Raw genomic sequence first — 15,135 nt, 5'->3', positions numbered from 1 at the left:
AGCGGCGATCGTACCAGAGCAGCTGAAAAGTGCTGTCTCTCGGAGCGATGTGGTGCTGAAGACGCCGCCTCTGGTTGCTTTAAAGTCAAAGGGCGTGCAGACAGTGAAAGGGCTCTCTTTCTCTAATAGAGAGACCCAAACTGTGGACATGCCCCAGATTAAACAGGAGATCCCAAGAATAAAGAAGGGGTCTCCTGACAAAATTAAGCAGCGAGCTGAGAGTATAGAGGCGGCTGTGGAACCCTCCTCAGCGAGTAAAGGGACAGAGACTGATTTCCCTGAGTGTTTTCAGCGTTGCAGAGGGAGAATTCCGGGAGGACAGAGACGGTATTATGGATGCCGACGGCCAGGCCACATTTGGCACAACTGTCCTTGGGGAACGGGGATAAAGTGATTCACAGTTATGAAATTCCCCCTAGGTTCTCCAGGGACTACTTCAGAAAGCACAGCCAGAAGTCCTTTCTGGAGGAAGATGACACTCGCGGGGCTGGATGCTCTAAACCACAGTTTTTCGCTGGGGGGGGAGAGTACTGTGGTACATGGCCGGCCGTTCATCCCAGCCAATACCCCCAAGCTGCCTGATGGAGCCCTCCTTGCAGCATAGAGGTGCCTCGAATGCCAGCAGGGAATTATGGACAATGGACTTTTAATGCACAGCCCTGCTGGATACCATGGGGGCCGCCAGGAGTCGCTGCAGGGAAGCCCAGAGACTATTTGCCTTACGCCCAGGAAGTACGTCATAGTCCCGTGGACAAAGGGAACGATGTGCTTCCTGGGTGAAGAAAAGAAGGATTTTTATCTGACTCGGAAGTGTTCCAGGTCACATGGACAGAATGGGTGAAACGCTTCCGGGTCAAGAAGTATAAAGGACTGTGGAAAATCCCAGACGGACAAGCTGAGTTGGGAGGCAGGGTGGCTAAGCGTCTGGGAGTGGAGGATTGGTTTATTTGAGAATTGTATTGTTAATTGAGTATTGTGGAGTGGAGGGTGCTTTGTGCAAATTATTATTATAATAAATAATAATTGGACTTTTTATCTGATGTCTGACGTGGTGTCTGAGGGTACAAGGGTGCAAGAAAGCCCTAATCTGTCACAGCTGTAAAAAGGCAAAGATTTGACCGATAGTCTTTACAGACATTAAACCAAAACAAAACTGAGGTGACAGACAAAACATGCCGATTTTAAAGCCGGACAGGGGAAATGACGTAATCTAGGCAGATAACCAGAAGTGATGTCATCAGGCCTGGAACTAGAAGTGACATTATCAGGCCCAGGCAGAATTTCCCATTGTTGGTCTGCAGAGGAAAAAGAGAACGGAACAGTGCACTCTGCCACCCCCTGCTCTGGCTTGGAATTATTCTCTTTTGAGCCTTTTAGTTGCCTCCCATGTGCACGTGTGTGACACCATCTAAGCAAGGTTTGGCTCTGCTCAGAGATACCAAGAAAGGCTCTGGCCTCAGTACCATCAGATTTGATTAATCGTATTTGATGATGGATGAATGGATTCTGATATAGATGTTACTCTTAAATAGTATGGCTGAAACATTAAATTATTTTAACAGTCAGGCATATGATTCATTCAAATAACAGTCAAGGAGAAATTAGAATAGAATTAGAAAGCTTAGCGGTAGGTGAAGATGGATTGAAAAGAAAGTGCTATTCTGTCAAACTAACTCACCAGTAATGCCAATTTGTGCTGCGCACTTTTATTTCAGAATCTGGAGATTCATTTTCATTCATATCTTTTCCATTTATTTAAAGTTTCTTTTTAATGTTTATCTTTAGTGCATGTCATTTTAGAATGAGTTATGTTAGTGGAGACCTCTAAGCAGTTGTTTTCCATGGCTGCATCTATGTTGTTTATAATAATGATGCACATTGCCGACTACATGATCATTAGTATTGTGATGCATGACATCTGTTTTTTCTCAGTTGAGCACTACGGTGACATTATTCTCCCTTTATACTCTTTATTTTGTAAATCTAATTATAATGCCCCTAAATGTCTGCTATAGCCCTTGTATGTTACAATGCTTTTCATTGTCATGAACTATGAGTTGCAAAGCACATAGGTTCTAATAAGTTACAAAAGGCACTTCCAAAAATATACCCACTAAAGGGGGATATCATCGTCATACCCAAAGTAGTGATAGGGGCAAGCACCTTTGTAAAATAAAAAGTTTATTCTCACAAAATGAAGGTTCCATGAAACACAAGAAGCAAAGGAATTGCCCAAAAACACTCAGACAATGCAATGCAAACAAAATCCCAATGCAGTAATCCAGAAAGGTAGCCAAACTTAGAGCATGAAGAACAATTTCAATAATATACCAAGGAATAAGCAGAGCAGAAACACAATTAACTCCCTGACTCGAGAATGCATTCAGAATGAAGTGACAGAAACTGTGGAAGAACCTGCAGGTTTATAGGGCGGAAGATAGTTCCTGGCAGTGATTGGCAGGCGGCCCCGCCTCTGAGGGAACCACCTACAAAACATATGGAAAATAACAAAAAGCAGCATATATACATAGACAAACCCAACAATAAAGAAAAATGCACATAATCAACATAAACAATGAATAAAAGATATAAAAAAAAATGAATTTGAACTCCAGGGCAGAACCTTGACTGTGACTTGACATACTGTATATATCTATAACTACAGGCAACAAGTTTTTTTTTTAGTACATCCTTGGAAATAATCAGCTCATTTTACTTTATCTTGATATTGCCCAACATGCTCAGATTGCTCTGAAGGACTGGACACTCACACAGATCTAATTGTTTTATTATAAAGTAGATACAGTAGATTATCTGTCTCTCCTTATTTGTATTTTAATTTGTTTACTGCATTCTTCCAGACAGGGCAGCAAACAGGGTGAGGCAGCAAGGGAACCTAAAGCAACATTTTGGAAAAGATGACATTTTCGTAGAATAGTGAATTTTTTAATATAATGAAATTTTATTACACAAATGACAGCACGTATGACCTTTAAGTATGACCATATGACCATACAGTGCTTTGTTTCAAAACTATCATTAAGAATTTGAAGAAATATTTACAGTGGAACCTCGGTTCACAACCATAATTCGTTCCAAAACTCTGGTAGTAAACCAATTTGGTCGTGAACCGAAGCAATTTCCCGCATAGGATTGTATGTAAATACAATTAATCCGTTCCAGACCATACGAACTGTATGTAAATATATATTTGTTTAGTTTTTAAGCACAAATATAGTTAATTATACCATAGAATGCACAGCGTAATAGTATAGTAAATGTAATAACAGTGAATAACACTGAGAAAAGCTTGAACAACAGAGATAACTAACACTGCAATAGTTTGCGCTATAGTGCTAGGAACCGCTCGCTAAAAACACTTTTTTTTTAATGAGTTTTAAGCACAGGGAAAAAAATGAAAATCTGAAAAATCCGTAGTTTAATAAACCACCAAGAAAAGTAACATTGCCACAATGCACGCTATGAACCAATCGCTGTAAACAGAACTGAAAACAAAAACAAGCCTTTTCTACCTTATCTGTTGTTGTGATGTAAGATTTTGCATATAACTTGATAAATGTTTTGTATGTCTTTATTTATAATTTAGGCAAACCAATGTAATTTAGTGTTACTTTGGTGAGAGGTATTTGTGTTTGCCCCCCCTTTAACAACTGTCTCTTTGTAATTTTACATCCGTTTGATGAGTATTTCTTTGCTAAAGTCTTTGTCTCATCCCCCACACAAAGCCAGGTTAGCTTAACATATGGTCTTGGGGGGTTGCAGGTGTTAAAATGTACTATTTCTCCCATTGGTCTGAGATATGGCTGTCTGGATTGGCTGGAGGTGTTGGACAGAAAACCTATAAATTTGCTTGCTCAACCACATTCTCTCTCTCTAACCGACATATGATGAAGAAGCATCTCTCTTGCTAACCTGTGATGCTGAAGACAACACAATGAAGAGCACAGCTCAGCAGCCATATTGAACAGACATGTGGCTGAAAGCTGAGCACCAACGATGCTTTAACTAGAGACAATTTAAGTAACTGCAAGTCTGTGTGCCACCTGAATTACACATCACCATTTTATCAGGTTGTATGGTTGCCAATATTCAAATGTACTTTGCATTTTGTTATTATTTATGAATATTATCAGTAATACATTGTTTTATGTGTAACTTAACTCCTGCTTGTCTTTTTACTACATCTAATTGCCTGAGGTTATAGATATAGAAGGGAAGGTGGGGATAAGTTATATACAATAATACCTTATAAACAGTGGTAAGTTTGTGAGATTAGGCATTCTAAGGCTACATATTAATAATACAATAGGGGAAAGTAGAGCAATATATCCGTCAAGCCCTCCCTTTCTTGCTCTCTCTCTCTTTCGTGTGTGCGTGTGTCTCTCTCGTGCGCATGTGTGTGTCTCTCTTTCGTGAGCCTGGAGCTCCTGTGTGTGTGCCTCTCTCTCGCATGCCTGTGTGTGTGCCTCTCTCTCACGTGCCTGTGAGTGTGCCTCTCTCACGCGCCTGTGTGTGTGTGTCGCGCTCTCTCACTCTTGCTCGCTCGCTGCACAGCAAATGCACAGGGAGAGACTGAACATGTACAAGCCGAAAGGGAAACTGGCTTGTTCGTATACCTAGTGTGTGGTCGTGAACCGAGGCAAAAGTTTGGTGAACTTTTTGGTCGTAAACCGATTTGTACGTATACCGAGACATTCGTGAACTGAGGTTCCACTGTATATTTTTTAAAAGTGTATAAAGCATGGGAATGTGAGGATCACTTTCCAGGCTCAGATAAGGTATGTAATACCTGGCTGGGGCAAGAAGGGGCGCCACTTTCCAGTTCCATATTTTTTGTCCTCTGTAGCTCCAAGAAGTCACCCATTAAGGCCACATAAGCCCCGCCCAAAGCCATGCCTCTACTGGTCAGGACCATATAAATTCAAGAGCTCACAGAAGATGGTGGACCTCCCTGACTCAGACCCACTGAAAAGAGCTGAAACTTTAAAGAAGCCACAGAGGCTATGAAGGCACCTGATTAGGCCTGTTTTCTATTGCGCCACCATGCACTGCTTTTTGTTCAGTTTTTTGACCCATAACAGTAAACAGAGAGGTCTGGTTTGCACCCCAACTTCTCTTTGCATCTCCTTTGCCTCATTTGACCTTGACAAGTGTCAAATTTCATCCAGCTCAGTTTCCACCACCTCACTGCACCACGAGTGTCCAAGAATCATAATGACACATGTACATTTAGCAGCTACATGTCTGAACCTAATACTGCCATTCATTTTCATGATTTTTCAAATATCGTATTGTGTAAATGTTGATTGTCATTTTGCAAATTTTGTTAAATTCTGGAATGTTATTAAGGTATATCAGTCACAGGTACAATGTCTTTTAAAAATTACTTTATGTGGAGTTAAACTGAAGCTGTGAAGGATTGATATATTTAAATGCTTTTAATGCCAGTAGTTTTCATTGTTTTATAACTAACATTTTTAATTCTTTTGTCACTTTTTCCAAAATAATATACATTATTTATGGTGTTGTTCTGAAGATGCACAGTATTGCAGGAGTATTATATTGTAAAGCCTGAATCACAGCATGAAGTGTGTATGGACTAAGTGTGTCATCTCATGGCTCCTAAGAATATATGGGTAGGGGGAACAGCAAACGTGTGTCTTACTTTAGGCAGCATCATTTAATATGCCGGCACAACATCCAGCCATCCATTTTCAGATCTACTTAATCCAGTTGGGGTGGACATCTTGAGTCAATCCTGGCAGCTTCAAATGACAGGACAGGGCACCATGACAAAGTATTACACTGAAACACATTTTAGTGATCACTTTCTCCAGAGCTTGTGTCTTGTATTGAAATGCAGAGATCACATATTGAAGAAGAAGATGTTTGCCAACTATGAAGTACTTTAAAAGAGACTGAGAAAAAGTGTCAGTGCTTCAGAGAGGGCTCATAAAAATGTCTTTAAGCTAATGGGTCATTTCTAATAACTTTAAGTGCATTACAGGAATTATTCAGGAATTTAATTCTCAGTTGGAAAGTAAAACTAGAAGATAGAAGACTGGAAAACACCATTCAGTTTGATAGTTTTATATTAAAATGTTGGCACCCCTTGAAAAGAATGCATTTTTCACAGTGCACTTTGTTCATTATTCTTCCTGTATCCTTTTCACTTTCAGCCTGCAAATTCCGATGTAGCCGACATAATAAAAAATTTATGTGAGTATATAACTTATCTATAAATGCTAAAATATATTATGGAGTTGTATTTGTTGCATGATATATACAGTATATATCCATTATTTATATATATATATATACAGTATATATATATATGTACAGTATATATATACAGTATATATATGTGTATATATATATATGTATATATATATATACTGAATGTGTGTTCTATTTGATTTTCTAGCATTCAAGAAACAAAAGAAAAGCAAAGCACACAGCTCCTGTCCTTGCGCCCACTGAATGTGGATCAATAAATGGCCCCCCAAAGAGAAGGTGTGTGGAGGCGCATGCTTGAAATGTGAAGGATTGTGAGGCACTTGGCTGAACCCGCCTGCTTTAGAGATCACCTATTGTTTGCAGCTTAATTCAATCTAAAACTGCCTGCTGATGGTATATTTAATGAAGAAAATGTAGATGACACAGCTCCAATTAAAAGTATTCACCCCCTTGGGTATTTTCACACTTTCTTGTTATCCAACATTTAATCACAGTTGACTTAATTTGACTTTATTGACACTGATTAACAGAAAAAAGACTCTTCCATGTCAAAGTACAAACAGATCACTGCTGAGTGGTTTACATTAATTCCAAATATAAAACACAAAATTCTTGATCACGTAAGCTTTCACCCCCTTCAAGTCAGTTTTAGAGTAGTTCAGTAGCCATGACAGCCTCGAGTCTCGTGCAAAGGTTTCTATCAGCTTTGCACATCTGCACGTGGCCTTTCACCTCATTCGTCTTTACAAAACTAACATTGTCAGGTTGTATGGGGCCCATGAGTCAACAGCCTTCTTCTAGTCCATCCACAAATTCAGGACATTAACTTTGTTGTTTTTAAGCCATTTCTGTGTACCTTTGGCTTTATGCTTGTGGTTGCTTTTCTTGCTAGAAAATACATCTCTCCTCCCAAGGCAAGGGTTTCTTGCAGACTCTATCAGATTTTCCTCCTGGATTTCACTGTATATTACTGCTTTTGTTTGAATCTCTACCCTCACAGGATCTACTGCAGCAAAGTATCTCTACAGCATGATGCTGCCACCACTATGCTTCATGGTGGGAGTGGTGGTTTTGATGATGTGCAGTGATTGGCTCATGCCAAACATGGTAGTTACCCTTCTTTTTCTTCTTTATCTTCATCTTTTCTCACTATTATGTGGAGTCAATTTGTTTGACTAACCTTCTCCATACATAATGGTCCTGCACCTCCCCAGTTAAACCTTTTCCTCTACGTCTTCTTTAACTCCACTTCAGCCTCACGCACTTTCCTTTTCCCTGTACTTTCACTCTTTTGAGTCTTTCACCCCCATATTCTTTGAATCTACTAATCACATGTCCATTCCACTTCAACCTACTATTCTGTACTTTCTTAGATATCTCTCCTCCTTTTCCTGTCTCCCTGATTGTTTCATTTCATATTCTGTTCATCTTTGTAACTTCACACATCCATCTCAACATTCTCATTTCTGCCATATCTAACTTCTTCTCTTCTAAATACTTCTTTGCTGGTGTTACCGCTGACTTAAAAACACTACCTTTAATCTTCACCTTGATTCTTTGATCACAAAATGCTCCTAATAATGTCTTCTAATTGTCCTATCCACACTGCACTCTGTGGGCTATCTCTGCATCCGGATCTCAGTCTTGAGCTACCACTGATCTTAGGCATTTACAATATTCATTCTTTTTAATAGCTCTCTTTGAAGGCTAATTTCTGAATCCAGATCATAATTAAACCTTAAAACTTCTTTCTTCTTCCTATTTGTCTTCAATTCTTTATCTTCCAAAGCCCTTCTCCACTTACTTCTTTCTGATGCTACAAAACACAATATCAACGTCAAAAAGCATGAATTGGGGGATTGGTCTTTTATCCTGTGAGTCAACACTTGAATAACCAGATCAAAGACATAAGGACTTAAGGAAGATCACTCCAGCTACTCTAACTGGAACCTTGTATGTTACCCCAACACTGCTTGTAGCCCAGGCCTTCACTCCCTCATACTCCCTCATATCCAGGACAGTCTTCACATACTTCCCTGGTGTTGCTTTTTCCCTCATGTACCTTCAGACCACTGCACCTAAGAATAAGCCTTCTTTAAATCAATAAACACCATTTGCAAGCCTTTCTATTTTTCATAATTTTTTATGAGCTGCCTAAAAGACTGTATCCGCCACCTAAACATGGCATTTAGTCTGATGGGCAACAAAATCAATTCTGCTGTCATTAGACCATCAAAACTTCTTCCTTCATTCTGACTTCAGAGTCTCCCGTGTTTCTCCTGGTAGAATGTAGCCAAGATGTCATGTGTGTTTTTTTTTACCCTGGTTTTCTCTTTGCTACTCTCCCACAAACCTGCATACTGGTAAAGCGCCCCGACAACATTTGTTGTCTGCAAAGTTACTCCAGTCTCTCATTCTGTAGCTTGTAACTGCGTAAGATGTATCACTGGTCTCTTAGTACTCACCCTCACTACTGTTCTTTTAGCATGATCTTTCACTTTTCTGCTCTAGGCAGATTTCACACTGTGCCATACACTTTCTGTTTCTTAATGATTGATTTAACTGAATAATCAGTGACTTAGATATTTCCTTGTCTCCATCCCCTGACTTGTGCTTTTTCATCACATGTTCCTGGAGTTGCTTAGACTTCTCTTTTGTCTTCATTGTATAGTTTAGGCCATCATGCTGACTCGCCTCAAGCTAGCCTTTCCAGATAAGATGCATTTATACTACAATCAATCGAAACCTCTTTACCACAGACAGTGGATCTCCATTGAACTCATTACAGAACTTCTAAAACCATTTGGCTGCGCCAGTGATGATTTAGATGTGTCATACTAAAGGGGGTCAATACTTATTCAATGAATTATTGTGCGGTTTATATTTGTAATTCTTTTAGACCACTATGCAGAGATCCAGACGCGTAACTACCATGTGTGTAGGGTGTGACATCACACAGTCCCCAGCATTCGGGAGGGCCCTGGCATTACATGAAAATGAAAAACAAAATCTTCAAATAAAACAATAATAAATACAAAAGAAAAAAAGTTGTCCAAATATTATTTGAGTAACCCAGGCATTGACTTGGATTTGTTCTGTGTGCTTTAAAATAAAACATAATTAGCGTTAAACCGAGCGCAGTTAGCGCAAATTTGCTAGTAATGTTTCCGAACGTATCCTTACACGGTTTCACAGTTAGTCATTTCAGTCAGTAATTGCATGTGATGGTAGTGACGTTTCAAAACTAAAGTGGTCAGGTAATCTGTGATAGTCTGTTACAATATGAGGTTAATTTGAATTAATTACTTTTTTAGTCGAAAGTAGTAAGTATAACTTTTATAATGTGTTTGAAACCATAGATACAAATATGCATGTAAGTTATGTTATGAGTATGGCATTCTGCAAATGTATTAATATGGGTACCTTAAAAGTAAAGACTGATTCATAAAAAATACCTCAAGCATGGCCATAAAAAAATCTCATTTGTTTATTTCATCTGTTTATGAATTAAAAGACTTCATCAGAATAAAAAATTATACGATAGCAGCTAATCTACAAGACAGCTGTAACGACTGAGCGGTCATTAAGCAAGCTGAAACTTATTAAAAATTATCTGCGATCTACTATGTCCCAGACTAAACTCATAAGCTTGGCTCTTTTATCCTTAGAGTTAAGGAGAGCTAAGCAACTAAATGTTAAGAAAATAATACAATATTTTGTCAAATTACAATCCTGAAAAAGAAATATATATTAAAATTACTTGAAACTGAAATCCACCTTTAGTATGCATTACAGTTTTTTTTTTGTATCATATACAAATTGCATAACTATAATGATTCTTTTTTCTAAAGTTACATTGTTGCCAGTGCTGTTTCATTATTATGTATTTTTATCCATGCTACTTCATTTTCAAGTTTATAAAACATTTAACAACAGTGGTTCCTGAAATGTATGCATACTGGTACTGCATAGTAAAGGTGAACTTCCTATACTTCAACATGTGATAAAAAATAATAATTTGTGCTGATTACTACCAGCATTTGCAATATATATATATATTTTTTAATTTATCGATTTTATTAAAATCAAATAGCATTCCATAAAAATAACTCAAGTTTTACTAAATAAAGTTTGAAACAAATTAACTCCCACTCCTGAGAAAGAAAGCTAGGCCAGCAGTGTAAAACTTAAAGCTAGTAAAAAATAAGTACATAGATAAATTAATAAATGAATAAAGATAAATGGAACCTGCTTCCTTAATTTAAATGCTTATTCCAAAATGTTATTGATTTTTTGGAAAAGTTTTGTACAGATCCTCTAAGTGCGAATCAGATTGTTTCCAGTTTCAAATAATATATAACACCAGTTACCCACTGACTTAGAATAGGAGAGTTAGGATTCTTCCAGTTGACCAAGATAAGTCTACATGCCAACAGTGTAGTAAAGGCAATTACAAATACATTTGTTTGTCCTTCTCCACTTTAAGCCCATCTGGGAGTAAATATCATTTTAAAATAAATGTTAAAAAGCATTGTATTACTCATATATTTATAAAAAAATTACGTAGACCATTTTATAAATGATGTACACATTGGTAGCAATGCGAAGTGGGTAAGGCAATCCTAGTGCAAATGACATCACTTGTAGTTAAAGACTTCAGCAATCAAATTGTGTGTGTTAGTTACATTATATAGTTGTATTTTTCCTGCTTGAATAAAAGCATACAAAATGTTTGATATGCATATATGTAGATCGATGTACCTAATCCTAGGGGCCTGGGTTCGCTTCCCAGGTCCTCCCTGCGTGGAGTTTGCATGTTCTCCCCATGTCTACGTGAGTTTCATCCGGGTGCTCAGGTTCCCTCTCACAGTCCAAAGACATGCAGGTTAGGTACATTGGCGATTCTAAATTGTCCCTAGTGTGTGCTTGGTGTGTGTGTGTGTGTGTGTGTGCCCTGCTGTGGGCTGGCGCCCTGTCCGGGGTTTGTTTCCTGCCTTGCGCCCTGTGTTGGCTTGGATTGGCTCCAGCAGACCCACGTAACCCTGTAGTTAGGATATAGCAGGTTGGAAGATGATTGACTGACTGACTAATCCTAGGGGCCCCATTAAAAACATTCACATGGGCCCCATTCTGTATTATTATACCCCTGCAGAGATCTGTTTTCACTTTGACATGAAAGAGTCTTTTTCTGCCAATCAGTGTAAAAATCCATAATAAATCCATTGTGATTGAATGTTGCATGACAATAAAATGTGAAAGTGTGGAATATGTTTTACAGATTCTGTTTATAGGCCAATACAAATAGTATTAAAGCACATTTGTCTGATGCCTTTATCCAAGGCAACTTGTACAACTGGGATTCATTACTACCCAATTATGCACTGATATGCCTTGCAGTGTGTGTGTGTGTCTGCCCGGGGTTTGTTTCCTGCCTTGTGCCCTATGTTGGCTGGGATTAGCTCCAGCAAACTCCCGTGATCATGAAGTTAGGATATAGCGGATTGGATAATGGATATACACTGACAGTTGCAGTAAGAGACAGGAGTAGAACTAACAGCATTGTGATGTAAGGTCCCATGCTTTAGTTACTGTAACACATTAGCTGCCTCATTCTCTTTCCATAGGCTTGTATATAAATATAGGTATAGCTAAAGAGACATGCCTAACAATGATGATCAGCCTGTGATATTGATCAGGAGTCCTCAGTGTTGGTCCAGAAGGGTTACAAAGGCCAACAAATTAGAATGCCCACGGTTTACTAAACTTGTTATTTCATCTTGTGACACATTGCTGCTCTCATTCTGCTATACGGACTGTTCAATTATTGTACACAGATGTTATTTTTCCAAGAACTTCTTTACTCTGCCGAAGCAGAATACTTATTCTTCCCTTTTTCTTTTCTAATTTATTTCCAAGTCTTTTATTAAAACAGACACTTCATGATAAATGCACACACACACACACACACACAGAGTTTGTTCCCCAGTCTAATTGCTGTGTCTCTGTATACTTTTCAGACTCTCCAGTTGCTCACATGAGTTCTTGTCCTGGTTCTCCTGGTTTCCTTTCACCTCCCAAAACTATGACCGTTAATTAATTGACAAGTCCTAGTAAATGAACATGTATGAGTGAGTGTGCTCTGTACCGGTCAAGTGTTTCATCCAGGGTTGTAGAAAGTAGCACATGGGGACTTTCAAGAAAAAGAAAAGTAATGTTCTGAATCATAAAATGTAGTTATCGGAAATGAAGCCCAAAAAATCCATTTGATTTGAAAGTGGTATTTGGCTCCTTATCAACTTGTGGGGAATGACAACTTGCAGCCAATATGGCCCTCCAGGACTAAGACTGAAAATCCTTCATAGTTAACATTCAGACTTAATTTGTTCAGACTAAAGATGTTTCATTTAAGTGTTGTCTTAGCTTCGGTTTAACTGTCTGGAGTGTTTGTTCTTATATATTTTATTTAAAGTCTTTGTGTTTTTTACATGGAACTGAAAAAGAGCACTGAAGTCCTGCCTATTCTGTCTTTTTGTTTTGCTACTCTTTTGTTGTTATTATGCAGGGATCTGATATTTGTGATGTGCTGAAGATAAGAGAACATTTAAGGTGAAGTGCACACTAAATATTAACTGAGAGACCTGTAAGAAGTTGAAGAGCTGCTGACTGGAGGTGGTACCATCAAGAGATGTCCTGGGGATAAGTTGTACGATAAATTGTGGCTGGACTCAACCAACTAAATAATCTTTTAAAATGGCATTTCATTTTCTATTATGCAATATACAGGTATTACTTACTTATTTTAGCATTCTCAAAAGTCAAGATGACCAAGCGCTAGTAGAGAAGTAGGTCAGTCCACACAAAAGAAATTACATATACCACAGTTATGTCATCAAAGTATTTTAAAACATGAATAATTGTACTGTGCATGTTAAATGTGTCTAATATGGTAACTTGTAGTTTAGAAAACATTTTGCTGTTTATTTATTGAAACCTTTGCTAAAATCAGAGACATCATTTTTCAAGAAATACTGATTTAGGCTGAAGAGATTTAATGGTGTATGGCAGAAGAGATGGCTGAGTCTCAAACATCATTGACTGCCAAGTGCAATAAGTCAATACTAATCGGATTTATAATGTAATAAGGTAAGACAGTCAATTGACAACATCTTTACTAAACGACACTGGCATTAAATGAGAAATGGATGTGGCTTGAGTACATTACAGCACTCTTTATAATATTCTGTAACTTTTTAATTTATGTAGATTGTATGACAAGAGTTTTGTTTTTTAAACCACAGCAAAATAAAACAAAACTATATCCAAATATAATCTCTTGTCTTTCTTTTTTCCAGTATACACATTTCTTAAATACGTCATACTACAACCAAATTAAAAGTGGTTCTTAACAAAATGAATGTCAATCTGTAACCCCTCCATCCATTATCAGACTCACTTAATACAATCCAGCAATAATGAGATCAAAAGAAGAGTCTCTACTTCAACGACATTTAATTTAAAACCAGCTTCATATTTTCTTCTGATCGAATGCTCCATCGTATACTGTATAAGAAATGCTCTTACAATAAAGGTGTATGACGCAAAACAGTACAAACGTTGGTTCAGAACAGTTCGGGCATTACTGTGTGGTCACGTAGGCGCAACAGAGAGAAAGAGAGAGAGATTAGGAGCACCCGCTGATACAGCACATTACTGCACTCACATAGAAAAAAAGGCAATGTGCTCTGTGGTTACTTTCTTAGGTGGGTGTTAGCATATCATAATCTCTTGGACCAATAGCATGAGTTTTCCGCATTTGAATTATATGACCAACATTACAAAATATCAGAAATTATACTGTAAAACTTATCCGTGAGTATATACGGTAAGCGTTCTGAGTTTGTACAAGAAGCTGTGTACAACAACACCTGATCCCGATCCCAGTGATCTCAGTAGTACCCTCTAATTTCCAATCTTCCTTTCCTTGCTAAAATTGTTTCACATCAGCTCATCTGAATTTTAACAATCATTTTGAACAATTCAGTCAAGTTTCCACACTGAACATAGAACTAAAACAGCACTTGTGAAAATCATAAATGATCTTGCTTGTGCTGCTGATACTGGACTTCTTAGCATTCCAATGCTCCTTGATCTAAGCAGTTCTCGACACAATTTCCCATCCTCTACTAATAGAGCATCTCTTTTCTTTAAGAATTACATACACTGCTTATTTATGGCTCCAGATGTATCTGCGTAACAGGTTGCAGTTTAATCTGAAAAATTAAAGATCACATTCCTCCGTTAATACTCATGGTGGTCCATATTGGTCAGCGTTAGATCCTTTGTTCTTCATGGTATATTTTCCTCCTCTGAGGTCCATTATGGATCACTATGGTGTCAGCTTTCATTGTTTTTCTAAACTTTCTGATGTGCTTTCTCCGTCTCCTTTGATTTGTTGCTTTCATGATATTAAGACTTGGATGACACACCACCTAAAACTCAACAGCAGGAAATGTGAAAATTATCTTATAGGCCAGGGATGTCGAGCTCCTGTCCTGGAGGGCCGCAGTGGCTGCAGGTTTTCATTCTAACCATCTTCTTCATTAGTCACCAGTTTTTGCTGCTAATTAACTTCTTTTGCTTGTGTTTTAATTAACTTGACTCAGACCCCTTAGTTCTTTCTTTTTCCTTAATGAGGAGCCAAACAATAATGAAACACAAAACAAACTTCCATATCACCGGCTAACCACGTTATCTGAACATAAAGAAAGGTGAGGGTCTCAGTAAGGTTGATCTCCGAGGTCACCAAAACATCTCGATGGTATTCTTAGAAAAAACAGAAAATCAACAGGTTTGGAAATGTTTGCTGTGGCAGAATGA

General features: G+C 38.1%; 1 protein-coding gene across 1 annotated transcript in view; it reads left to right on the top strand.

Moving 5' to 3' along the window:
• The window catches only part of LOC120540746 (phospholemman-like), a 37,232-nt gene extending 23,687 nt beyond the window's left edge, over nucleotides 1–13,545 (top strand). The window contains exons 5-7 of the mRNA XM_039771779.1: nucleotides 6,201–6,240; nucleotides 6,446–6,534; nucleotides 12,821–13,545. Coding sequence (XP_039627713.1) covers nucleotides 6,201–6,240; nucleotides 6,446–6,515 — 110 coding nt within the window. The 3' untranslated portion in view covers nucleotides 6,516–6,534; nucleotides 12,821–13,545. The remainder of the gene's footprint in view (nucleotides 1–6,200; nucleotides 6,241–6,445; nucleotides 6,535–12,820) is intronic.
• The last annotated feature ends 1,590 nt before the right edge of the window (nucleotides 13,546–15,135 follow it).

This window comes from Polypterus senegalus, chromosome 12 (genome assembly GCF_016835505.1).
Source record: "Polypterus senegalus isolate Bchr_013 chromosome 12, ASM1683550v1, whole genome shotgun sequence".
NCBI classification, from domain to species: domain Eukaryota; kingdom Metazoa; phylum Chordata; class Cladistia; order Polypteriformes; family Polypteridae; genus Polypterus; species Polypterus senegalus.
This window is presented reverse-complemented; position numbering and strand designations above follow the sequence as displayed.